We start from the raw sequence: 26072 nt of genomic DNA, 5'->3' as shown, positions 1-26072 counted from the left end.
TCCCAAATGGTGCAGTTTAACACACTGTGATAGTAATGAACTACAGGAGAAGCTGCTCATCTGATTAAACAAACAAGATAATAAAGTGAGTACCCCATTAGTGAATATATAGCACCAAAGAAATTAAAATATAATATGAAAACCACCAAAAATATGAAGCATGATGCAAATCCTTAAAACTTTCATGATGGGTTTACCAAAGCACTGTCAAGCTTTTGCCCCAGAAGGCTGTATTTGCCCTACTTTCAACAATTCATTAAGCCACACTAAAAACTGCGGGCTCACACATGGCAGTAGCAGTGTACCTACAAATCTCAGCAAAGCCCATCTCTCATTTAAATTCACACAGGTCAAAAAGAGTGATTCTTACAAGATCATATCACAGCTAGCATTCATAATTAAGCATTCACTAGAACATTATATTTAGATCTGCATAAACTTTTTCATATTCATATGCTAAACAGCACTGCCAAAAGTCCTTACATTTTGTAAGCTTAAATTGAATGTTTGTATAAAGTACATTTTTATTACCTGTGATCCTGCTATTTCTCTGTGAAAAGCATCTGTAGTTTCTCTAACAAGCTCTGTCAATGCATAATACTCAGGGGAGGTTTCGTTAACTTCTTGCTCTATATCTATGTTAATTCCATCCATATACTGTTTTTTTGCGAGGTCCAGCTGTTGGGATATCCATGCTGCTCTTTTAGCAGGATCAACAATTTCCTTAAGAGGTACATCACCTAGACAAGAGGCCTTCAAGAGTTAACATGCATTTGCACCACAGTAATAGTAAGGAGGAAAGGTTTGTCTTTAATTAACGAATAAATATAAACACAACATGAAAAATACCAATACTGGCAAAATACAAAGGAGTTAACTTTTTCCCCAAACATAATTTTGAGAAGCCACCCCAGAAGAGATTACCAAACTTCTTTGAAACAGTGGTGTTAAAATCAAGTTCCTTTGGTTTTTCTATAATTTTAGTCTTCTTACTTCTGTTTAATATTCTTTTAGCCACTGTAAACTACCTTTCTTGAAATGAAAGCACTTTCAGCATTTCCACTGGTCATGTTTAGAAAAAAATACTTGTATGTTTAACCTTTGTTGCTTTCCACACTGTAGTCTTGGATTCTGTTTTTTCTTAACAGAGCCAAAAGGTAATTACAACACATAAGCTGTAATGGACTTTGTCTATCTAATCAGCATTTGTATCTGCACAGAGTTTCTGAGTATTCATGTTTTATAACTCAACCACTTCCTAATACAGAGGGACTGATTTAAGTGCAAAATACTAAAAATTACTTAAAATCCCTTTCCTTACTTTGTCTTTTGGGTACTCCACATAAGATCCAGAATACAGACCCAAATAACTATCTTCTACAGGCTTTTTCTTTCCTCCCTCTTCCTCCATAGCAATGATGTTCCCTGTTAGAGAACTTTTATTAAGATGTCACTGGGATGGTTTCGTTACTACTGTAGCAGAATCCACTGTTGGTTTCAATACCCTGTATACCAGCACATGCAAAATGTCAAAGTATTATAGTCCTGGGTTCATTGAAGCCTTATTAATTAATCCTCTTAGTGATTTTAATACTCTGAATACAACTGAATGCAAAATATTATGGTAATATGACCCTGTGTACCTTATCTTCTTATTCACTTATCATAAACACCCACGTTTTTCCAATGTAACCAACCTTTCAGTACTATCCTCGAGCCTTTGGAGTGGGCATAGCACATGAGCTCAGGATCGTACTTTCCAAAAGCTGCCACAGTGGTAATTTTTGACCAGTCGTAGGACTTCCAGGTTTCCTTCCCCACATCAAACACAAAGACCTGGAAAAGTGGCAAAAGGCACCCTCGTCAGCCCCGAACACTTCTCAGCAGGACAATTATTCTCCACGCGGCTCTCACACCGGCACATCCGCGGCTCGCAGGGATGGCTGCCGGGAGCCGAGTGCGGGCCAGCCCCGAGCAGCGCGCCCGGCCCGGGCACTGCCCGCACGCCCCCGCCCCCCGGGGCCCCTGCCCGGCTCGGGCCGAGCGCGGGCGGCTCCCGAGCGGCAGCAGCGCCCGGGGCGCTGAACGCGCTGCGAGCGGCGCCGCCGCCGGGCCCGGCCCCGCCTGTGCCGGCAGCGCCCGCCCGGGCCCGGGCCGCGCACCTCGGAGCCGGCGGGGCCCGTGACGGGCTGGCAGAGCCGCGGGTCCCGGCAGGGGCAGGCGCCGGCGGGGCCCAGCAGCTGCAGGAGGCCGACGGGCAGCAGCCACCCGCCCCACGGCCGCCCCATGGTCGCCGGTGCCGGCGCGGCCGCGCAGCCTCGGCCCCGGGGCGGGCTGAGCCCGGGGCGGGCCCGGCCGGAGCCGCTCCCAGCGCGCCGCGAGCGCAGGGACAAACGAGCTCGGCCGCGCGCGTTCACAGAGCAGCTGTTTATTGAAAGGGCACCCCGGGGACGGGTGCCAGGACTGTTTCCAAGATCTCCAGGGGAAGAACCAGAGCAGAGCGGCCTCCCGGAGGGGACGGGGCTCATCCCCGCTGCCCGAACCAGCCGTGCCCGCGGGCGGCCGGGCTGAGCCGACCCGGAGCGGATCCGTGCGGGGGCTCAGGCCGGGCACGCCTGCTGCTGACAGGAACACGCCGTGTGAGCGGAGACAGAGCTCACGACGTCCTCGGATTTCTGGTCCAGCCTAGGCTGCCCATCCAGGCTGAGAGCGGAGTCTAAAGGAGGAAGAAGAGCGGGGTTGGTTATATATCAGGGAACTCCTGTATTAGTATGGTGCACTTCACGGTTTTTTACAGAATCCCAGTCAGACATACTGGTCGTGTTGTGCACAGGGTCACCAGACTCACCGGCTGGAACGCAGTGGAAGCCCACGGAGACGGGAACAGTCTGGGTTGCTGAACAGCCCTTTACACAGCGAAGGACTGGCTCCACAGAGAAGCATTTTGTTGCTGTCTTCTCAAATGAAACCGGCTTCTCACTTTTGACAAATTTGTGCTGCAGCTTACAAGCTACAAAACATGAACCCTCTTAAAGCCTGCACAGAGTTTAGATAAATAACTTTCTGGACTTAATTTGTAGAATTAGCAAACACTAAGACCAATGGATAAACCAAGTGACAAGCTAGATGAAGCTAATCTGGTTGAGGTGAATCAATTTTCTGTTAAAGGCTCAGGCTGTGAAAAAAAATGAGGCATGTGAAGCACAGTTGCAAGGACAGAGGCTTGTCGGATGGGATCTAGGTGGCACACTGATGTCCAAATCAAAAAAGATACATGTGAAAACCTTGGTTAGCTGACACCCAACTTTACCTAAACTAAGACAGTGCTTCATTTCAGGGCAGTAGTGGCTGCTAGACATCCATATATTCACTTCTGCACTGTGAGTAGCATCATACCTGCCTTGCCATGGCTGAATAGTTTAGTCCTTAAGGCTATGATCCAGGCTTTCCTGGACCAGTAACCCCAGGGAAGCTTGGTCTAAGAACACATTACAAAAAGGCCGACACATACCCAGAGGATTGTGTTCCACACAGAATGTATAGGGCACCCTAATGTAACCAACACATTCACGTTGGTTTTATGTAGAACATGGATGGCAAAAACCATCAATCATCCCTGGGCTGAAGTTTTCATGTTGTGTTAATCTCAGCCCCAGGAAATTAAAACAAGTTTTTCCCACCTCAAATGCCCTCTAGTTTGATAGTCAGGGGTAGATATGATTTTTAAATCTAAACTAAAAGCCTGGAAGTAACAGGATGAAAATAAAGAATGAAACTATTAAAGATGACATAAAATTACTTTTGTCAACAGTCAAACTACCTCCTTTTCATACTAAGTTACCATCTTAAGGAGTTTTAAGTTGAACACACAAACTCCAGGTAACTACAAAATGCATAAGATCTTGATAAAAAAAACACAACAAAAACAGTGAACTACCAACCTCAGGAAAACCAGGGTTTTTTTTCTTCTTTTAGTCTGCGGCCACTAATCACAAAACCAAAAAATGAGATGACTGTGCTACAATTAATATAAATCACCTGTTCCTGTGGCTAATTAATTAGTTGAAGGCAATGATATTAATAGATGTTAGAATCTTAGTACCTCCAGCACAGGGGTCTTCTGAGATGATCCAAGAGTGACCAAAACTCACAGCATCTTTAGCTAAATATCCACCGGGTGTTTGATATTCTCTTTCCACCTCAGCATCATATTTTCCACAAATGCCACATGTTTTTCCAGCCATCCAGAAAGCAGCTTGAATCTTTGTGGAAATACAGAAAAGTTGCATGTAAATGCTTTTCTTCTGAAAGTAAACCCACTGAAAGTAACTTAAAAATTACCTCAATTCTATGCCCATCATAATATAGTTTATCTATGCCATAATCTGGGGCTTTTAGTGCCAGTCCTTTCTTTTCACTGCTGATCAGCATGCTTGCAGCTGCAACAAAAAAGCAAAATAAGATATTTTCTAAAATGAAGTGACTGTTCTAGGGTCCACCCTGAACCATTTGTTAAGTTCCTGGAGACATAATGCACACTCTAAAGAATCTTGAAAGAGATGGGGGGAAGGAGAACGACTACTGCTCCCTGCCCTGGGAAAAGCTGAAGTCACTCACAAGGGTGGCTGTACAGGAGACATCTAGATGCTCATTCTGTGGTCTCTGGGATCAGCAAAACATACCACAGCCCTGCATTTTTTCGTCTATGCAAAGATGCACAGGATCAGCAACTCTTTCTTTGCTCATCTTTCTTGCCACCCACTATAAAAGCTTGCATGGAAGTGTATTAAAATCACCTAATTGTTTCTCAAATTAGGATGATCTTTATCTTGTGAAGTGTTTGAAGGATCATGTCCTTTCCTTCTTCAAAAGATCCAGAAAGATTAAATATAAAGGTGTGTCTCTTACCGGAATTAGATGTGTATGGAAGATCTCTTGGGGCTTGGACACCATTAATCTTCAACTGGATGAGTCCATTGGAAACATACATGTCAACCTCACTTTAAATAAAGGAAATTAGTGTAAACAAATGCCTACTCAGCTCATAATTTCCTGTTCTGGTAGAACTATCCGTGCAGGATGCTCATATCATTCTGGCATGAATCACCTCCTATCCTTTAGGAGGAAGGTTGAGGGGGCCCAGGACAGTGTGCCAGGGGGATTGCTCCCCGTACACCTTCCCCTGGCTGTACTTGTCTCTGAGTGGCCGTGGCTCTGGCAGGAAGACAGCAGGCTACAGGAACCTTGCTGCAGAACAACCTAATTGCTATTACCTTCACATAAATTGAAGGTGCTTTACATTTCAAAGGAAGATTGGGTTCCCTAGGGCAGTTCTCTTACAGCCTAAACACTCTGTGTACTGTAGTATTTTCTTCAGAGCAGTGTTTGCTCTAATGAAGAAATATGAAGCTCAAGCACATCAAAAGCACATTCATACAATTGTATGAAAAAATCAGGAATGATTCAGTGATGAGGAATGTCTTTATCACAAAAGATACAGTCTACGAAACAAAGATTCTTGTGTTCTTTCACAAAACAGGTGCAGGGAAGACTAGATTCCCTCTGTTTCTCTAACATTATGGCTCAGTTAGGCACACATTTTTCAGAAATAAATAATTACTGGTAATGAAACCTTACAGATAAAAGTCTATTTATGTGCTTTGAAGAACACTCACTACAATGATTTTAATATGCATAATCCCATACAATTTAGGGGTGATTGCTCCAGGCTGAAACAAAGTGTGTCTTAAGTTAATTTCAAATAGATTAGAACATTGCGTGCCAGCTAGGAGATGTCCTAAGAGAGTGCCTCTAATCTGGGATAAGTAATGCCCTTTTCAGCTATGTCCACTTCTCAACAACCCTGCTGTAATGAGTGTGGGTTCTAATTTGTTCTAATTATTAGTTTCGGGTAGAAGGCCAGACTAATGATTACAATAGCTCCTTCTGGATTTATAGTTTATGTGTCTGCCTAATCACGAAATCCTGAAATGAGACAGTTAAATTCTAACAAATGAATGAAGAATTTGGGGCAGTAAAGACTTTAGGTTACTGTGAACCTCAAATATATTTCAGAAGCACTTTTAAAAGACAGTCATGTGGCAGGTTCAGTTCATAAACCGAGCAGAAACACCAATTAAGTGTAGTGGTTTGGTTCAAAATATCCATGACTTACTTATTTTCCTTCTGTGAGATAAGAATTAGGAGAGAGCAAAGCAGGCACAAAACTTAACCATGCCATGTCCCCAAACCCCAGTGACACTCCTAGATATCTTTCCATTGACATCAGTACTTTCTGCATGAGTCTAATGCTAACACCAGTCTGCCCTACCAATTTATAACATATTCATATAACATATTCAGCTTGGCATCTATTTTTTACTAAGTTTTTGATCACTTACTGGCTGGCGAGTCTGACATTTATGACTTTAAGGTCAGCAGACTCTTTGAGTCTTTTCACCATCACGAGGAATTTAAGCTCTGGACTACAGTCCTGCACCAAGACATGGTAGCAATTTGCAGGCATTGAATAGTTAAATTGAACTCCATTGAAAGTTGTGATCTTATTTTGGAAAACTGTACAATGACCTGGAAAAAAAACCAGTAAAAAGTAAGCATTTTATAATTTATATAAGACAGCTATTTTATTTCAGTTTTGTAATTAAAAGAAAAAAAAAATCTTCTGGTTCTACATGTTTCCATGTAGAAGTGAATTCATTCTGTCAGACGAAATACTAGATTTGTTGCAATACAAAAGTAGAACTTTGTCAGTCCCCAGGCAGCAGCACAACCCCCCATGATTCAGTCATTGTGTGAGATGAATTCTGCTCACAGCTGGTGCTGGTGCAGCTCTCAGTTTGTGGCGTTTTGGCTTTTCTAACTTTGTTGTAGTCAAAAGAATTTCACAAAAGGTGATAATAATTCACATATCATTAACACTAGAGAAAGTTCATTAAAATGCTGATACCTTTATTGGGTTATAACAAGGATTAGAAATAGTTAGAAGATGGGAAGGAAAAAATAGCACACTACACTTTTCTCTTTTTCACTGTAATAGCTCTGATTAGAAATTATTTTACAACAATTGTAATTAATACAGATTAGTTTTGATGTTTACCAAAGAAATACCAAAGCATCATGGAATGGCTTGGGTTGGAAGGAACCTTAAAGATCATCTAATTCCAACCCCCCAGCTCTGGACAGGGATGCCTTATAAATATGCACGGTATGATATTATCCCACTGATTCCAAGCAAAATGTGACTCCTTATTGCAGGATTACATAAAGCTTTTAATTTTAAAATTTACCCTAAGTAAGTATAATGTGATTAGCTCTTAATACAGCATTAATCAAACAATAATCCCTTCAAAATCAGAGTGCAGGATTTGAAATTAATGGGTATATTTTTGAAGCTGTTTCAGCTTCTACATAACAGTGCTAATCAAGCAGAGCACCCCAAATTAGAGGTCACTTAGATATCCTTCTCACAAATTTTGCAAAGTGTTTTCTTCACAAACAATTTCTTCAGGGAAACTGAAATGGATGCATTCGGGAATGGATGTATTTGGAAGCACTATTTGGCATGGAACTGAAGGTTTAGTCTTCCTGTTATGTCTCCTTTTCTTTATATCTTTGCAACCTCACAGATTTTCATACAGATTATTTGTTTCTATCTGACATCCAACTGATTTTAAAGTGAATGAATAAATAAGTAAAAAAAAAGTTACATCCAAAGTATAAGTCATGTTTACAAAATTTGCAATGTCAATCAATCCCTGTGCAGATAGTTACTTGCTGACCTTTAAGACTTCCAATGATTGAAAGTGTTGCTTGGGAAAAGACCTTCCAGTCAGAGGATGGTAATGTTGAAATTGGTATACCTGGATGTGAAGGGACTGGCAAGGGAAGCCTGATGGCTGTGTCATAAATTGTGAGCTGAAAATCAGGCAGAAAACAAACATGAATGGAAATGCAAAGTACAGTGTAGAGATAAGGTAGCATTTTCCTCTAATATTCCAAGAGAACTGTGCTGACTGAAATCTAAATTAGCATCTGGATTTAGGTCAGAGTGAAAAAGAAATCAAGTCCTCTGTGTACAGCATGAAATAGTTCTACAGTGTGGCACATCTGGAACCAATGGAACAGCACTGCTATAAATGAGAGTCACCAATTTGCGGCTTTTTGGGTAGCTGTACATCACATTTGCTCTCAGGCTGAGCACTTTGCTTACCTGAGATGCACACCCTCTTTCTGCCCATACATCAAGTGCTGCTCTTTGGCTGTCTCAACAGCCTGGTTTTACTACTGTCTTTTCCAGAATACAGGAAAAGCTATCATCTGTCTGAAGATTTTGGGAGGAGTGGTCTTTGTAATAAGCTATTGTTAACGTGCTATCAATCACGACGGCTGTTCTCTAACGTGTTTCTTATTTCATATGCTTGCATGCTACATAAGAAAGACAAATGTGTTGTAAGATATTTTGATAGTAAAAGCACTGCATGAATATAATGTCTTGTGAAGGCAGTTTCTTTACAGTTTTTTTTGTTTTTTAAAAAAATCAATGTGTTAAAAAAGCTATTAGTCATCTATTTCCTGAGTATTGACTGCTTCAGGATAAAAGATAGTGGAAATAATTACCTCTGGCAGCTTAAAGACAATATCACAGGTTCTTGGAGATGTCAAAGCCATAACCAAGGTTGCCTGGTGAGAGGGACCAGGCTGCTGTCTTTGGGAAAAACCAAGCACATAGGCAGCTCCGGGAAGAAATGAGTATAACCTGAAAAAAATGAAGTAAGTGATTAAAACTCTCTGTCTTCGAAAAAATTGGTTATTATTTGTTCACATGAAAATACCCCCATAAAACAATATGCATTCTGTGTTAGACATGTTTTGCATCAGGGTTTGGTGATACATGATGTTGTTTATGGAAGGAGGGGCAGGCAAATTTATTTTTTAATTGGTGCAGAGGATCTTGAGAGACTGGATGGGAGAGTGATATGAGAAGAAATGTGTGGCAAACTTATTTTAAACATATTCAGACTTAAAAATAGGCATCAATTACATAAGCCCCCAAATAATAACATGCTAAAAATATTAAATTAATATTTCATATTGATATGTCAGTCCTGCAGTTATAACTTTAGGCAAGGATCCTTTTCCCACTAAGACTGTCAACAAGCTGATGGAGGGATCTCTACAAATGAGGTTCCAAACAGGCTTGGGACTCAAATAGAGAAATACAGAAAATAATCCGTTATAAAAAGGCATAGTCTCAGAGCAGAAAAAAACTAAGTTCTGTGGCATTGCTCCAGGATAGTCAATTGGATGGTTTCATCTCCTTTAATAAGAGCAGATAACAGCTTCTGGTAATTCAATCCAATGTAGAAAGTTACCCTCTTCAGAAGACTTTAACCAAATGCCTTTAATGTGAAAATTTTGTTGTGTGTGTGTTTAGTTAACTGAGTTTCAGTACATGTCTGTATTTTGGTAGCACTATGACAAAAAATAGGCTTTGGTGTGGGTCTATATGTTATTGCAGGCAAATGCATGGAGGGATACAATGAATGAATGAATGTGACAGGTATTTCATGTATATGGAGACACACGTGAACAGAATCCAGGATCTACAGTTTTCTCACACTAAATGTCATAAAACATTTTTTATTTAATGTGCATATGCCTTATAGAAAGTTTTTGTATCACCTGCTTCAGAAGCCAGAGGCAAGGTGCCTGCATTAGGAAATTAAGTAAGAGCCTGACTTCTTCCGAGAACCAATGTCAGGCTTCTGCTCTGAGCCTCCATAAATCAGGAAGCATCAGGAGACCAATCTCCTAAATCAGGCACTTTAAATTACGAGTCTACAATAGATTAGGTGAATCCCATCATCCCAGGTGGTTTTCTTGCAAACTAAAATGCAGTATGCTTTGAGGGAATGAATGCAGAGAAAGCAAACACATGTAATCTGATTTTATAATATCTTACTGATTAAGGGGAATTTTTCCAGTTTGGAAATTGCAGAACTGAACCTGTAATTATTTGGAGCATTGACATACATTTTTCAAAAACTAAAATGAAATCTCACCATCTTGCAGTTGTTCGGATTATTGAAGGCACTTTTAGCCACTCCAGCTTCATCTGCATAGCTGGATAAGCAGCAAATTGTCCTGTTGCAATCCGAGTAGCAATGTGGTAGTCCTGGCAATCTTTACCCCATTTAAGAGAGCCCTAGCAGAGGGAAATACATAAATTTTTGCATAAAACACAGTAGGATCCTTATGCTTCATTTATATTTGAGCTGATTGATATTTTAAACTTACTGATACTCTTCGGTAATTTATTACTGAAGCATCAGCACAGAGTTTCCATCTACTTGGTCCTGTGATGCTTGAACCAAACATCTGTATTCTCCACCTCTTGGGTTGTGTATCAGTGTACAGGACAAGCTGCAATCCTGTTGGCTGCTTGTTTCTGTGGATGGCACGAAGAACTGCAGCCAGTATCGGTGGCTTGCTGTCTCCCAAGAATTTAGGCTTAGGTGAGCAGAGAGGAAGTAGAGGTCAAAGACATAAACAAAGCGTTAGAATTACAATAGTACAACCACTGGCATGACCTATGCAAGTAGAACTGTATTGGGAATTTTTTTGCAAAGTACTTTCAATGCAACAAAAAAAGCATGGTACTGGATAAAGAACTGATATGACCCAGCTCAGCACTGCTCTCTTACCCAAATTCAGTCAAACTAATAGCTTTTTGATAAAACTAGCTTGACCACCTGTTTAAAACCATGATAGTTTGTATTGTCAGGGGGATCTGTTCAGTGCAGTCCTAAGTGTGGTACTTGCACGAGGAGCAGCACTTGGCCCTGTTCAACGCTGGGCCCTTGTGCCCAGCAGCAGCACCTGCCTGAGTGTCCTACCTGAGCTGTGGGCAGAGTCCCCGCCTGGCCAGGGGACAGCTGCAGGGGGAATTTGCTGTGGGGCAGCAGGTCCTCCCTGTGCTGCCAGGTCTGAGTGACAGAGACACACCAAAGGATTGGGTGAGACAGAGCTGGATGGGGTTTAGTGGGAAGTGGGGAAAGAACAAGGCTGTGGCTGAGAAAGAGTTCAGGGAAGTAGTAACATGGTGAAAAGATGGACAAGAGAGGTGAATTTAAGCTGCACAGAAATGGTGGGGGAGAAGGTCGACCTGGTTTCTTTTTTTCCCCAAGCTACTTGCACTAACCACTGGGAGCTGCTGCTGCAGAAGGGATGCCCCAGCAAAGTAAGGCTTATTATGTTGTAGGCAGGTAGGTCATTGCCTGAAATGTGTGAAATTTTTCTTTGTTAAAATCCGCTCCAGATTCCCTCAGTTCTTGTAGAAGGACCAGGTACTATTAACTATGTTCCCTGCACACATTCCTGAATAAACACCTGGATTGCTCTCAGAGTTGGAGCCATGCTCCTACTCAAGGTTTTTTCAAAGGCCTGTTACGGTCCTGCTAACATGAGCAGAAGGACTCTTCAGTGAGAACCTAATGAACAAATGAGCAGCAGAGTCAAGTCCTAAACTTTTACAGAAAGATACACAATAAAAATATACCTGAAACCAGATTCTGATCAAGCAGGTCAGCACTTCTAAATTGTTCTTATTTTTATAGTGAATTATTTACTGAGTAAGACAAATTTCAACATATACAGCAATACATTCCAGTTTCATTCAAAAATAGCCTGTATTGAGTGAATATTAAATAACATTCAATGACCATCCAATGTGCTCACCTTTATAAAACAAGAAACAGTTCCGTTTCTTTCTGTATACCTAATATGCTAAATCACTGTATTTTTCCTATTCTGTTATATACAACAGCTGGAAATGCAAAGTAAATATTTTGATTTCTTGCAGATTAAGACACTCACCTGAGACGTGGCTCTAGAGATGCCTTCATCACTAGCTGAAGAAGAGGAAGAGCTGATGCTGATGTTCAGGATTTCCCCTCCTGGGTCCTGCAACAACAGAGAATCACCTTGAAGCAGGTGCCTACCGCTGGAAGTTGTTGCAGAATCAATTTATCATATTTTTACTCTCAGAGAACTAGGGTCTAATTGCAGCAAAGACAGAAAGAGTAGTTGTACACCCTGGTCCCACTATATGCAGTAAATGTACCTGTTCATCCGCCGGCTTAAACAAAAACTGGTAAACAGGTGTGTTTGCCTGTGAAAATAGATAGTGTGTAAGAAGACCCAAGAGAAAATAAGGAACTAACTTTTGATAAATGCATTAAAAATTTCCATACTGAGTATGGAAAACAAAGCAAAACAAAATAGAGTTTTTTAAACATTTTACAGTGAAATATTCTGAAATGTCAAAATTCTGATCCGAATTGCTTCAGAGAACCAGAGTTCATCTTTCTTTGGTTCATGCTCTATGAGCACAATTTCCTGATGTACAAAACAAATTACTATAAGAAGTGTAAAAAGATCTAGCCAGAGTGAATTACCTGTTGGTTGGAATATTCACTGTCCCCACTGCAGTGCCTGTCCCCAGAGTGGTCTTGGCTGCTGCTGCTGCATGCTTTGCTGCTAGCAGAGCTGCCACTGCTGCTCCTGCTGCTGCTCTTGCTGCCACGCTTCTTCCCAGATTGCCTTATTTCATTTGTCCTATGATGCTTTCCGGGCTCTTTACCATCAGCAGAGGAAGCAGCAGAAGAAGAGGATGAACTGGAGAGGTGGGATGCACGGGGCTCTGCCCAGAGGCCGGTATCTGCATTCTTGTACTCTCGGTTAATCCGTTTTGTGCGGCGCCGTGTTTTATTTGCAGCCTCCAAAAACAGTTGAAAGCATCATGAATTTATAGCTTGTTCTGTAACATTTCCCTGGCTGTCAGACAATATGCTCACCACAGGCTTCCAAGGAAATAGTACTTCCTGTCCCCACACACTGCAGAAGCTGTACCAGAACTACTCGGGCCCATTCCTCCCAGCCCAATTCCTTGCTTTCCCATGCCACCTTTCCACAATGGAAACCCTTGGTTTCATTTATAGGAAATATTTCCCTCTCTGATGCTCAAAGTCTCTTACCGTGAACACATTTTCAATGCCTAGAATCTTCTTCAGTTTAACTTGAATGTCCTCATATGGAGATGCCTCTCCCTCCTCCTTTGACCCTGAGCTTGATACCTCAATGATTTTGGAAGCTGCTTTGGATCCTGCTTGAACCTCCAGCTGTATTTTTTCAATATCAGCATCTGTACGAACTAAAGGCAAAAGCATTCCAGGATTGTGCTGCTTGAGCATTATTCACTGTGATTGACAGAAAAACTTGTTATTATGACTGTACCTGGCTTTAAAATTATTTTAGCTTCAAATTCTCCAAATAATTTGTGCAGATAGGTATTTCTTAAGAAAGCAGAATTTCGTGATTTAATGCTGAGACAAGTAGAACATCCCAAACTTTCAAATTTTCTACAGAACCTGCGTGAGTAAAATCTTCTTCCTGCACTGTTGTGATGTGCCTCTTCTGAACCTTGCTGGTATCCTTTGGATATCACATTAAGAATACTGCTTTGCTGCATTAAACAAAAATATGGCAGATAAAGTCATTTTCCAGCAAAAAAATATTGTCCCAGCTCTTAAAATAATTCCTCCCATTAATGAAGAGAATGATGACAGTCCTGCTTAAAGAAGGAAGCAACACTTAAAATTAGAGATCCAGGAACTGGAAGCAGTGGGGTTTCCTGCAAAGTGCTCTGTGGAAGAGGGCAGCTCTCCTGCCCCCCTTTCTCAGGCAGTGCTTCACAAACACACTTCCCAATGAGAACCTGCAGGGCTCTTTGGAGGGGCTGTTCCTCTGCATTTAAGGATTCTAGCCCTCCTGCTGCAAGCCAGTGTAGCCCTCCCACGCCAGCCTCAGAAGCTGAAGAGCACATAAAAAAAAGTTTTTCTGCAATCCACTGCAGGGATTATCTCAGGATTTGGGAAGAAAAATCTACATCCTGCCCTATTTTTCACACCATTTTCATAATTTTTCACATTATTCTGATTCAGGAAAAAACCAGATATTGTACAAAGGATGTAAATTTCAGGCACTGTCTCATGGCTGCAAAGAAATACGAAGACATGCCGTCAAAGCAGCCCTGCCTGCGTGCAATGAAGAAAATGAGTGGACTGTGGATGATCATGTCATGAACCCATTGGGCCTTAGGCTTGGTTTGAGAAATATCAGGGCCCTGTTGAATCTCACCATTCCTGTGTTTGTGATCTGGTTTATGACAACGTCTGTGTCAGGGGTGCCCAGCCCTTCTGACGAGCTGCCTGTCTGCAGTACAAATGGTGAGAGGCTCCCTTACCTTCCAGCTACCAGGTCTTGAAGATCCTTCTTTTGACTGCAGTAGGTGGTCAGAGATACTTGGTATTTCTCCTTTGGGGAGAAGTTGGGATTTCTTTTCAGAATCTTCTTCTTCCATGTTCCTTGAAATAGTATAAACTTCACTCCTGTGAAGGTGATAAATGGCACACAAGTAACACCTTCTGATTTCACTCTACCCTTCTTTGCTGGTGCAAAAAAGACAGTACTAAGCTTTATGTGGCTGCCAGGTATGGCAGACCTTAACAACCAGTTGTATATGTGTGATTTTATAACAGGGAACTCACAATCAGTAACATAGAGCAAGCAAAATGCAAAAAGCTCTTCTGTACCTCACAGCTGCAAGCTCAGCCTCCTGATGGCAGGGAAGGGTTTCAATCTTCAAATTTTTCTCTTTCATATTTATCCTGGCATCAAATTTCATTGTAGTGTTGGCACTGAACTCTGCACGAAATTCAAGACCACTCTGAAAGTATTGCGTATTAATCCCCATCATTGCAATCGTATGAAAATATGCTCTGAAAGAGTGGAAATAAAACCAGTCATAATTACATAATTTTATGCATAAATTTAACTTTGAAATGAAAAATTACATTTTCATGCTGTTCTGTTTATTGTAAGACCCACTACGGATGGATGAAGAGATTTATCACAACAGGATAAGCAAAAAGCTGAAAAGGTGAAGTGATTTGTCTGAAAAGCAAAGCTAACATGGGCCTTCTGACTGCATTGTCACTGATACATTGCTTGAGGACAAGCTAACTCCAGACTTTTGTAGCTTCAGATTCTGTCAATTTTTTTAATATTATCACTACTTTTATTATTATCATTGCTGTTAATGTTATCATTATTATCATTATTACTATTATCATTACTGTTGCTTTTGCAGATCCAGAAGCATTCCCCTTTCCCCCCTGAAATCCTTCTGGCTTATGCCAGGTGATGATGTAATTCTATGCTGAAATTATAAAAAACTTAATACCTAAGATGACATATTTTCAGATATTAGTATCTTTAGTCATTGGAAACTACAAATGTGAGCATTTTTAGCAATGGCAGAACAGCACAATGACCTGTGGGATACCATGCACACTGCTGGATTTGCAGGGTTGTAAAGCATCAGGGGATTGTGTTACTTTTTCATAACTTTGCTCCTCTGGACTAGCACATTTGTCCAAAGTATGGGACAAGTAAGATCCCTGTATAGCTACATGCCACCACATATCTATGTCAAATATAACTCTAAATATAAATGCTTGTGTATGTGAAAATAAATGTAATTTTTACTTTGGCCTGATGTCAGCATGAATATCCACCTTGGCTTCCCACAACTGTGAGGGTCTAAAATTCTCAGATACTGGTGGTGATACCTTTACATCCACTGAAAAAGACAGACAGAAATTACATGAACAGAGAAACAATAAATTCTGGGGATATAATGCTTTCAATAAGCATAGTAGTTAATGCAAAGGCAATGCTTTTACATTTTGAAATACTTTACATGGTTATTTCAAGTTTGCTAATCCAAATTAGAGTTATACAAATACATCTCAGGTGAAATATGCTAATGACTCCTCAAACCCTTTGGAGGTAGCTGGTCACTAATGTTTTGACATTACTGGCGTATTTTTCAAGAATATAGCAGGATTGAATTTCAGCAGAGGGATTTGACCCACAGTTATTGTGGGGCAGCTGCTCAGTTTGGCAGCCCAAGCTCACCGTCAGCCGCAGCCTGGGCCACCACGGCCCCGCACAGCCCGAGCTCCAGGGGCAGGCCGACGATGGTGGGGACGATGTGCCGCATCTCACCCACCATCACCGGCAGGGCCCATCGGCCTGAAATGCCTCTCTGGACCTCTTCCACCACTTTTTTCACCACTGGCTGCCAGTTTGATGATCCAGTTAGACTCTGGAAACAGAGAAGTAGGTTAGGTAAGAGGAGACACAGAAGGGAAATCATTCAGCATTGCATACAAAAAATTCAACAGCCTTGTCAGTACCATCATCATCTGTTGAATGGCATCTTTGTCAACGTCAACAAAGGCGATATCTTGACCCAATATTTTGATGTAAGCAGATATCAGGGGGTCTTCAGGTGGCAGTTCTTTCCAACCCAGAAGCTGTCGTGTTAAGGAGAGATGGGAAGAAAGCGAAGAAGCAGAAAATGTCACTTAAATGGAGTAATGTATTAGCAAAGAGTAGATCCCATCTGAAGGATGAGAACTGTGTTTCCTTAGCCAAAAACCTAATAGACATCTTACAGGTCTGAACCGATGTGGCTTTTCTTATATTGCATATCTGATTTCAGAGAGAGTTTCCCTATGTAAGGGTGAGGTAAGGGCTTGGTAATTTCTGCTGCTGTAAGTAGTAGGTGACACCTAAGGACTCATGAAGGAAAACCTTATTCAATAACCCTTTTAAAAGAGAAGAGCAACCACTTAGTGTGTTCTAACATACACTTTAAAGCATTTTGGCTCCCAGCAGCATCCTCATCTTTTGTACTATACATTAAGAGCTGACACGTTGAGTGAAAAGGTGGCATCTGTTGAAAGAGTAAGTACAATGTAAGTAGAGCTTTCCATGACTGAACAGGATGACTGACTCCTTTCTTCCAGAAACATGGAAGGGATGCCTCAGTGGGTGGGTGATGCAACCCTGGTGCTGTCAGGAGCTGTCTGTTGCAGACAAGCGGGAAGGGTGCCCAGACATACCAATTTACCCAGCTCCTTCAGGGTCTTGTACGTTTCATACTCAGCAAAGGGGATGTTCTGCTTCCTGATAAGCTGGATTAGGCTTTGTGACCGGAAAGCCACCTGTAGGAAACAGAGTCAGGTATCACAGCCCAAGTACAAGAGAGCTCAGGAAAACCCTTGTGCCTGGTATTAACTCACCGAGGCCACACGAAATACTTGTTTCATGAAGCCATTGCATTACAAGGACATGTCTACCTGGCGGATGACTGCAGGCTATGGCTGCAGATGCTGAGGACGTGCTGAGCCAGCCAGCCTTAAATTAGTTAACAGGGATAATTTTAGGGTAGTGCAGAACAGAGCCCAGGCTGCAAAGCTTGCCCAAGAAGCTGTGTAAATTTCTGCATGCTGTTACATGGAGCTTTGTGCTGCCCTGGCTGTACTGCTGGCTGAAATTTAATTTCCCTGTACTTATGCAAAATACCCTGGATCCCATGTGACTTTAGGTGGGCAGATGGATGTTCTGCTGTGTAAGCTTTCCTCTGCTTCTAGATTTACATGCCTATACTGGGTGTGTTCATTGATGAATGTATATGTCAAGAAGCCCAAATAAAAGAAGAAGCCTAAGTAAAATCATAATCATTATCTAAATTTTCCCTTCCACATCCACCCTCACAGCCAGAAATGGAGTTAAACACTGCATCACAGTCCGAAAGCTGGCTGCCTTAATGCAATACTTACCTCAATAATATCCGTTGCAGTGTTTGCATAATATCCTCTTACTTTTGTGATTATATCAGATGGAAACATGGTACTGGGACTGTTCATTAGATAGACCCTCCAAATGGCACCAGCCTGATATTGAGCTGCCACAGGAATAAAAAGCAGCAGAAATTAGGTTCTCTGAGGTGTCTGGTGCACATAAGCCACCTCAGGTATGTGCTGTAGCAGATAACAAGGGGTTCTGTCAGGATTCAGTCCCACAGGTCCTCAAGTTTGCAACCTCAATAGGAGGACTTTGTCCTAAGGCAGAGCCAGCACAATCCCAGGGACTGAAGAAGGAGGCCTAAACCCATTTGCAAGCACCACTTTCCTCAGCAGATACCAGAGATTTGAGAAAGAGCCTCAGGGAATTTTGCGCGTGTGCTGATTTAATGTGCATGTTAGGAGGCTCTTCTGCTTTTTCTATTTCAAGAGTGCACTAAACTCACAGCTCATGGTTGGATTTTGGATGAAAATCATAGAACACAATAGAGGTATTTGGGTACCTAAGCTGAGGAAGTGCACAGGGCAGATGGTACTCACAGGAATAGTCGCTGATCTGAATGACCTTGCTGTAACGATAGCTCAGCCTGTCAAGTCTGGGGCCCAGGAGTTTAATGGCAACGTTGCAAGCAGCAGACCTGAATAATAGAGTTAAAACCATATGAAGAGAGCCGGCTGTGACCAAATTCTTAGAAAACTGCAAGAAAAACATCTCCATTTGCTACTAAAAATGTACTTCTTCATCTACTTACAGTTTATAGAGCTGTGGGATCCTGCCTGCTGCCAAAGTCTTCATGTGTGAATATGCAAAACTGGCTACTTGCAGGCTGGGCTCTGTCAGCAGTGAGCTGGCCAGAGCTGCTACTGTTGGAAGAGCAGGCTTGGTTTCGAAGAGGACAACACAAGCCACCATTCGGACATTTGGAGCAAGCGTGCTGTCCATAAAGACCTGGAGAGTGATTTCCCTGACCTACAGGAGGAAGATACAACCTCTGAGTAGCCCATAACTTCCCAGTGAGCAGTATTTCCTAAGCAGTGCATATGTGCTCTGCAGTGAATGGAGAACAGAACCCTAAACAAGAAACGTGAGCACAAGTCCTGTCACTGAAAAGGAAGATATTGCTGGGTGCACCATGAACCCAGGGAGAAACACCCATTAGGAATGAGCCCAGTATTACAGTGACTAAAGCAAACTCTTTCCCAGGATATCAGCAAGGATGGGGTGATGTCAGGAGTTTGCAGCGTGGGCAAGAGGAAGACCAGTAACTGAGAAACCTACCTGGAGTTGCTAACTTTACCTGATGGTTTTATTATTCCTGAATCACTAAGCAAACCCATACCCTTTAAGATATTTGTTTAAGTGATAATTTCAGTTACTTTTACAGGGTCTTTTCTTGCAATTTTCCTTAAGGCCAACAGAGCATCAGCATGAATTCTGTTTGGTAATGAAGCTGCAGCTGAGGAAAATGTTGGCAAAAACTTCAGGATGCGTTTGATACTGGCTGGCTCTCCTGCATTGCCAATGGCTTTCAGGGCCAAGGACATGTCTTTGGCATCACCTTTGTTGGTGGCTTCAGTAGCAAGATGGTGGAGTGGCTGAAAATGAAGCAGACCATGTTAATCTTACCAGGTAATGATCTTGTAATAATGCATAAAAATGTGCATTGCCATGGAAAGCAAAACAACTACTGCTGCAAATCCCAGAACAGAGCTGTTCAGACTTTTCTCCCAGGAAAAATCTCACCATCATTATCAGGATGCCAAACACGGGCCACACAAATAAACTTGATTTTCTCCTTGCACGGTGTTGTAATTGATTTTGAATTGTGCCTGAGCCTGAGTGTAGGAGACAATCCCAGGTGGGTGCCTGCACCAGAGAGTCTGTTGCAAGTTCAAAGGCAGCGCTGAGCTGATGCCAGGTTCAGTTGTTCCCTGGGCCATCTCTGCCAGCCCTGCCAAATTGCACTCGCATATTTTTCACTTCTGATAGCAATTTCAAGTTTACTTGAACAGGTTTGTTGTTCTGAGAAGAACATTACCATTCTGGTGGCTTGGCTTTATTTCACTCTTAGAAGATTTAAAAACTTGTCAAACAGCAGCAAGGCCTTCTCAGTGGCCGTGCTGAGCAAGGAGCTGGAGCTGCATAGTCCAAGGACAATGTCCTGAATATTTCTGACAGTGAAATGCAATTGTGTAGCAGGGCCTCCTTGGAAGCCCTAACCTATGACATATCCAGAGCTTTGCATATATTCACACTTCACTGCTTTTTTAATACTTCTCTTAAGTACACTTTACCTAATGTAAAAGTAGAATCATAGAATCATAATTATTTTGCTTTAATCCAAATTTTGTCACACCTAAACTCAGTTTAAGGCTGGTTACAGGATCCGTTATCCCCCTGGGCTTTTAGCCCTACATTTGAAATTCTGGACTGTTACAACCTGATTTTTCAAAGGAATCAGCTCAGTGTTTCATTCTGTCTTTGCACTGCTAAGAGTGAGGCATGCAAAGAGTGAGTTACCTAATTGCCAGCATTGTAAGAGCTAAATTAATGACATTTTAAAAATTTCTTCACCTTTTATAATAAGAAATGAGAGTCACGTACCTGTAGAGGTTCATTTGGACATAGTACAGCCTGAGCACAGTATTTATTCACAATGCTACCATATCCTAGGTAAACAATTATCCTATGCAACACTATTTTCTGGATTTGGGGACAGGTCAGAAAAGTCTGCAGAAGGAAGAAGTATCATTATTTACTGTTTCTACTGATTAGAGCTATATTTATCAATAAGTGCATTTGAGAAATAGGTAAAATTGGTTTGTGCTTTTTCTAAATAATTTCAGGAATTAAATCAAGTACTAGATATTCAGCTACAAGAAAATTTCGTAGACTTGCTCCAGTAATACTGTATGCACGTTAGATATTGGTTACATTTTATTATTTTCTAGAATTTGTCCTTTTTTTTTTTTCCCCCGCTTCTGATTTGGCAAAAAGAATCAAGAGCAGTTTTCTTATAATTTGTGGTGTTTAACATCAAATATAATTACAAACTTTTGGCAACAAGTATTTGGGAGTATTTTCTGAGGAATTCCCCATTTCTGTTAATACCTTGCATTTTACAAATTTAGAAGTAGATATGCTGTATCTTTCACTTATAATCCTATGAATTCACCTTTAAAAATGAGTGAGAGGGGAAATAGATGGAAGAAGGATCTGTACTCACTGAGGCAATTTCCAGGGTTTGTTTGTTTGGTGTAACAAAATGGAAGGCGAGAGGGAGAGTTGCAGCTGCTTCCCAGATGCTCAGCTTCTCATCATGGATTTTTTGCTTCAGGAATCTGAATGTGTCAGTAGTTCCAGCAGCACAGATGGCGCTCAGGAACCAGGGCCTGCCAGGGAGAGGAGGATTCAGTCTCCTCATTGCCCAGTGTGCCTCTGATCAGAAACCCTGGCTGAAGGCAACAGTTACCTGTAGGGGAGTTCATTGACAAACTGCAGCCACAAAGACTCGATTTGATCGAGGGTTGCTACACGAAAAAGCTGGATCATCTGTAAGAACTTGGCTGAAGCTTCTTTAGTGGCTCCTTTCTCATTATTCTGAACTAATTGCCGCAGCGTTTCTGTTAACTGTGGAAAAAACAGTTGGAAGGATCCGTGTCTAAAGTAATTATGTGATGATCTGTTAACTTTATAAATAATGGAAGTGTGTGAAAGTAAGGCTCTAATACCTGTAAATCTGGATTTTTAATTCTTACTAGAGGAATTGGCATCTGGGGTAGTTCTCCTGAGAAATTGTAATGAAGATTCCCCTGGTTTTGCAGCTGAGATGTTGGTGCACTGATAGGAGACCTTTTAACGTCGACCAGAGACAGCTGTTGTCTTCAAGGGAAAGAGGGAAATACATCAGTAGCCTGTAACCACACTCTCTGCATGGAGGACTTGTACAGCATTGGAGCAGACTGAGGGGTACCCAGAGGGACTGCAAATGGATCGCGCACTTCTCTGTTCATCCATTGCTCACCATTATCTGGAAAAGCCATATGACTGCAAAAGCCTTTGTGAGAGTTTGCTACATTCTCTGAGAGGTTGGACAGATGTTTCAGGGGACCTAAACAGTAGGGCACATGCCACCTGAAACATCCTGGGCATCTGGGGTGGGCATCCCACAGGCTGTACAGTGTTTTGGCCCTTGGCAGCCACAGGCCAGATGCTTCTGGTTATCTCAAGAATCAACAGTAAGTATGTTTTAGGCATCTCCTCCTGGTTATGATAATGTGAGGACACGCACAGTTCCTACCTTGCCTCCACAACTGCTGCCCCGTTGGGTTCATTGAAAGGAGAGATTTGGTACACCTGGTCCGACATAGCAGATGTCAACGATGCCCCGCTGTCACCATACTTCATCTGGTAGATGAACATCACTGTGCCCTTAATGTTTTTTTCTTTCTAGAAGTGCAAAGAGACCCACTCAGAAACAGGAAAGGGCTGGGCAGCCCAGGCAAGCCAAGCCACCTACGAGCATCAGTGCAAGGTGAGGGCTCAGCAGTGGCTCATGGCCGAGCAGGGCAGCGGTGGCTCCGTGCTTCTCGTACCAGGGGGCAGGTCGGGCAGGGCCGGATGTATGCCATTCCCAGGTTCTCCACCGCTTTCTCCTGGCAGTCTGTCAGGTCCTTGCTTTTGGAAATGGTGGCACGGTTATTCTTGCTGTCGTCCTGGATAACGTATCTGGTTTGGCAGATGCCTTCAATCCCAGCCTGCAAGCATTGGTTAAACACAGTGAACTTCCCACTTGAAACAGCAATAAAAAGGTCAAAGAAAACAGTCTGGGAAGTATAACTTACTCTTTAATGATAAAATGTGAATAAAAGTAAAATCAGAATGGAAAAAACAAACCTCCTGTAGTTCATACACATTTTGTGACTTTTTGATGGTTATCTGCATCATGTTTAGAATCCCTCTCACTAGGTTGATGCACAGAATGGGACAGCCCCCAGGGGCAAAAATACTTCCAACCCTTCCTTCAGTGTATTCAAACTTAAAGGGCTGGCTGAGACATGCAGCAAGAGTTTCTGAGAGCCTTGAAGATGGAATGAAGGGGTCAGTGGGCCAGAAGCCATTGTGTTCCTCCAGCTTTGGTGATCCAATCTGTGAACAAAAACAGGAAAACAATCATACTGTTCCCCATCAGTTTGAAACAGTGCTATAATAGGGGAACCGGACACTTCTTATCCATGGCAAAAAAGTCACTTGTCCAACATTGCAGGAAACAGTTTCCAACTCAGACTTCTGTGCTTGGCCTAGGAAGCATCCTTGAAAATACAAACTTCCATGAAGGATTTCTGCCAGAAAAATACGATTATGTGAGCAGGATCCAAAAGTTCAGCAAGTCATGAAGATTATAGGGTGAGTGAAACACCAGCTACCAGCAATCAGTACAGACAGGATACTCACTCCTTTCCCACAGATGACAAGTGAGATCTCCTTTCAGTCTGCAAGGCAGCCAAGCCATTATTGCCAAAGCTGCCTGCCTAAACACACAGGGACTGTTCTGGCTGCTGCTCCAGGTCCCAGCACGTCCCCGAGCACTAAGGCCGTGGCACAGCTGATGGGGGAGCAGAGGTGACCGCAGGAGCTCACACCTTTGGAAGTGGCTGACATCCCTCTGAGCTCCCCAGGCTGTAAAGCTTGTTCACAAGTCCTTGACTGCTACCTAGTGGGAAGCATGTGCCCGCATGCACAGACCTATCCAGTCCCATACTTAAACACACCTCCCACCCTCGTGCATAAAAGTACATGTTCCTGCGTAGAGAGAAAAGGTGTGGGCTCTGTGCTCTGTTTTATTTTAGGCATTCATCAGCAATGCTGAAAGGGTGGCTCGCCTCTTGTCACATTTTCTCAAATTAAATCCTACTCAAGACTGTTGTCTGCAACTGCTAATATTATAGCGACTCCATCGAGGTTACACAGAGCCTGCAGTTGCAGCAGTGTTTGAAGTTTGACAACAGGTATTCCTTCACACTGTTTCCCTAATATATGTGCAGGATGAGAGACTGAGAAAACTCCTAGGGCGAGTGCTAAGTGCACCTCTTACAGCTTTTCCCCCACTTGCTGTCTTCTTAATCCCTTGTCTGTGGTCTTTCGTGCCATGCCAGTATTTTAAGCTGTTTGTTTTAATCTTTTTGATTAGTAACAGTGCTTCCAAATCTGATATCATTATGCTAAACACAGGCATTACCATCAGAATTCTTCACATTTGAATTAATGCCTATGTGAAGAATATCAAAAGGGGGATAATGGAGACAGTTGGGTCTTTCTCATGTGATATCTGAATTCCAGTGCTGAGCTTTTTTAGGCTATGGACCAGGATAAAAAACATGGATCTTTCATTCTAGAATGCCCACTTTCATACTCAGGCTTAGTGTTACCTTAGTAAAACTATCTTAAGGACATTTCTTTAATGCAGCTGCCTGCCATATTTTTGTAGGGAGATGAACCTGAGGTAGCTTTAGTCAAGGGGCTCAGATACTGATGGCAGCAGAGCTGGAGCAGCTCCATCTCCTTCCTGCAGAGGAGCAGGCTGTGAGGAAGCCTGTGCTCCCTGTAAGTCCCTGCCAGTAATCCAAAACATTCTGGATGCAGCTGCAGACCCTTCAGCAGTGCCCCCAGCTCTCCCCATCATGTCTTGCATGTACAGGGTGCAGAGCTCAGTGCCCATGTCCACACCTCTGCCCCCACTGGGGAATCGCCACTGCCTGGGGGAAACTGCATGGACTGACACTGGGCTTAGAGGGTCATCCAGCAGTGGGTAGGGCCCATAGCTTTTGTGTGAGCTCTACTTCTTTTTGCCACTTATTTTGCCAGCCTGGAGGTGTGAACTGAGCTTCTATAACTGCGTGATAAGGGTGGGTGAGTAGGTGTGTGAGTGGATAGGTGGGCTCCTATGCCCACAGTGATTTACCTGCAGAAGGTGGTCACTGTGAGACACACGGCTGATCTCCACCTGGCTGGTCAGCCTCACCCCTGCCATGGCTAGGCTTCTGTCAGGGAACCCATGCACAATGATACTCTCATAGCTATACAGGTAGGTCTTGCCCATATGAAAAACAGGCTCTGTTAGGAAAAAAATATAACAGAAACATCTTCTTGGCTGTGACTGTTGTGATGTTACTTGAACCAGCCCAGCAAAGAAAGGTGAAGCTGCCACTGCCAAAAAACAAGTGCAAGCAGTGGGCAAGGCAAGGCTGTAAGGGAAGACAGCAAGGGAGCTGCTGGCAGGGGAGCCACTTACCGAGGTCCTGCTTCTGGCCCCCTGTGAGGAAGGAAAGAAAAGTGTTCATGAAAAAAAACCATTTCTATAGATCCTTTCATGTATTATTCATTAAGTCAGCGCGCTAATAGTTGGCAAACCACCAGTAATGGGGCTCACCCTACACCCCAGGACACTGAGCCCATGCCAGCCCTGCTCACTAGCTGCTGCTTGCTTGGCTTTTCTCCTGCTGCTGAGCTTAGCACAGAAATCTAATAGTTTACAGCTGAAGCTATAAAAGGGCTTCGGCAAATGAAGCTGTAAATATCCCTGAAAAGCCCCAAGGAGATGCAATTTGCTCAGGATCACAGTGGCTGTTACAGCTCGGCAGTGCTGGTAAAGCTTCAACTTACCCACGAGGGTGAACGCCAGGGCCAGGATGAGTCCCTTCATGTTAAAAGTGACTGAAGCCCACAGGGGAAAATCTGTGGCTTTTATAGAAGAATTATTAACAGGCACAGTGAATTTTGTTGAGTTATCAACTTCTTATCAACCACCCAACAAACCCTTTGAGGGAAAGGGGGTGGGGGTCAGGGCAATGGGTATTTTTGCTGAATCAAAACCATCACAAGTGCTGTTATTCTCACTTCGCCAACTGAATGCCTTGAAAGTACCTTTAGAAACAAGTGCTTAAAAGTATTAAAACATAATTCAAGCCAAAATTCATTATTATGTAAGTAAAACTACTAATTACCCTTACTCCCTGAAAGGACCCAGTGCTATTGCAGTCTGTGCTGACTTTGTCCGGGTTATCCTGACCTGACCATAAGACACAGAGCTTATCTAACTGATAGTGCCTCAGCAGGATTGTGCAAAACCCTGGGCAGCCCTCCTGTGACACTGTACCCACCCCTGCCCTGCTGTGAGTGGGACAGGCTGTCAGTATGGCACTGCTCTCTGGGGACGGGGACTTCACCCAGTAACACAAACCTCCCGTCACGGTCACAAAGGTGCCGCTGACGTCCAT

General features: G+C 42.7%; 2 protein-coding genes across 2 annotated transcripts in view; both read right to left on the bottom strand.

Moving 5' to 3' along the window:
- The window catches only part of CTBS (chitobiase), a 6492-nt gene extending 3894 nt beyond the window's left edge, over positions 1 to 2598 (bottom strand). The window contains exons 1-3 of the mRNA XM_032118075.1: positions 2163 to 2598; positions 1698 to 1836; positions 532 to 740 (exon numbers count right to left, since the gene is read on the bottom strand). Coding sequence (XP_031973966.1) covers positions 532 to 740; positions 1698 to 1836; positions 2163 to 2528 — 714 coding nt within the window. The 5' untranslated portion in view covers positions 2529 to 2598. The remainder of the gene's footprint in view (positions 1 to 531; positions 741 to 1697; positions 1837 to 2162) is intronic.
- Positions 2585 to 26072, bottom strand: LOC116448188 (vitellogenin-2-like). Its single transcript, XM_032118307.1, has 35 exons — positions 26036 to 26072; positions 25088 to 25108; positions 24758 to 24909; positions 22693 to 22962; positions 22392 to 22553; positions 22097 to 22245; positions 21528 to 21678; positions 21269 to 21426; positions 21023 to 21188; positions 20401 to 20526; positions 19173 to 19391; positions 18548 to 18765; positions 18336 to 18433; positions 17772 to 17896; positions 17052 to 17153; positions 16341 to 16460; positions 16060 to 16249; positions 15628 to 15721; positions 14673 to 14858; positions 14324 to 14468; positions 13315 to 13543; positions 13056 to 13231; positions 12477 to 12797; positions 12143 to 12190; positions 11896 to 11982; positions 10318 to 10530; positions 10083 to 10225; positions 8638 to 8776; positions 7800 to 7935; positions 6402 to 6588; positions 4909 to 5000; positions 4342 to 4439; positions 4103 to 4262; positions 2849 to 3010; positions 2585 to 2716 (listed from the first exon to the last, which is right to left on the bottom strand). Exons 1-35 carry the CDS (start codon positions 26070 to 26072, stop codon positions 2601 to 2603), a joined length of 5196 nt encoding a protein of 1731 aa, XP_031974198.1. The 3' UTR covers positions 2585 to 2600.

This window comes from Corvus moneduloides, chromosome 9 (genome assembly GCF_009650955.1).
Source record: "Corvus moneduloides isolate bCorMon1 chromosome 9, bCorMon1.pri, whole genome shotgun sequence".
Lineage (NCBI taxonomy): Eukaryota > Metazoa > Chordata > Aves > Passeriformes > Corvidae > Corvus > Corvus moneduloides.
Note: the sequence above shows the minus strand (reverse complement) of the source record. Positions and strands in the feature narration are given on the sequence as shown.

Bases quoted from the DNA above. Each gene is read 5' to 3' on its own strand.
- LOC116448188 (XM_032118307.1), bottom strand. From the start codon at position 26,072: ATGGACGTCAGCGGCACCTTTGTGACCGTGACGGGAG. The intron at 17,154-17,771 runs GTAAGTATTGCA...TGTTTCCTACAG, and splicing joins CTGCAACGGATATTATTGAG to GTGGCTTTCCGGTCACAAAG. The intron at 14,469-14,672 runs GTACAGAAGAGC...TCACCTTCACAG, and splicing joins GCTGAGCTTGCAGCTGTGAG to GAGTGAAGTTTATACTATTT.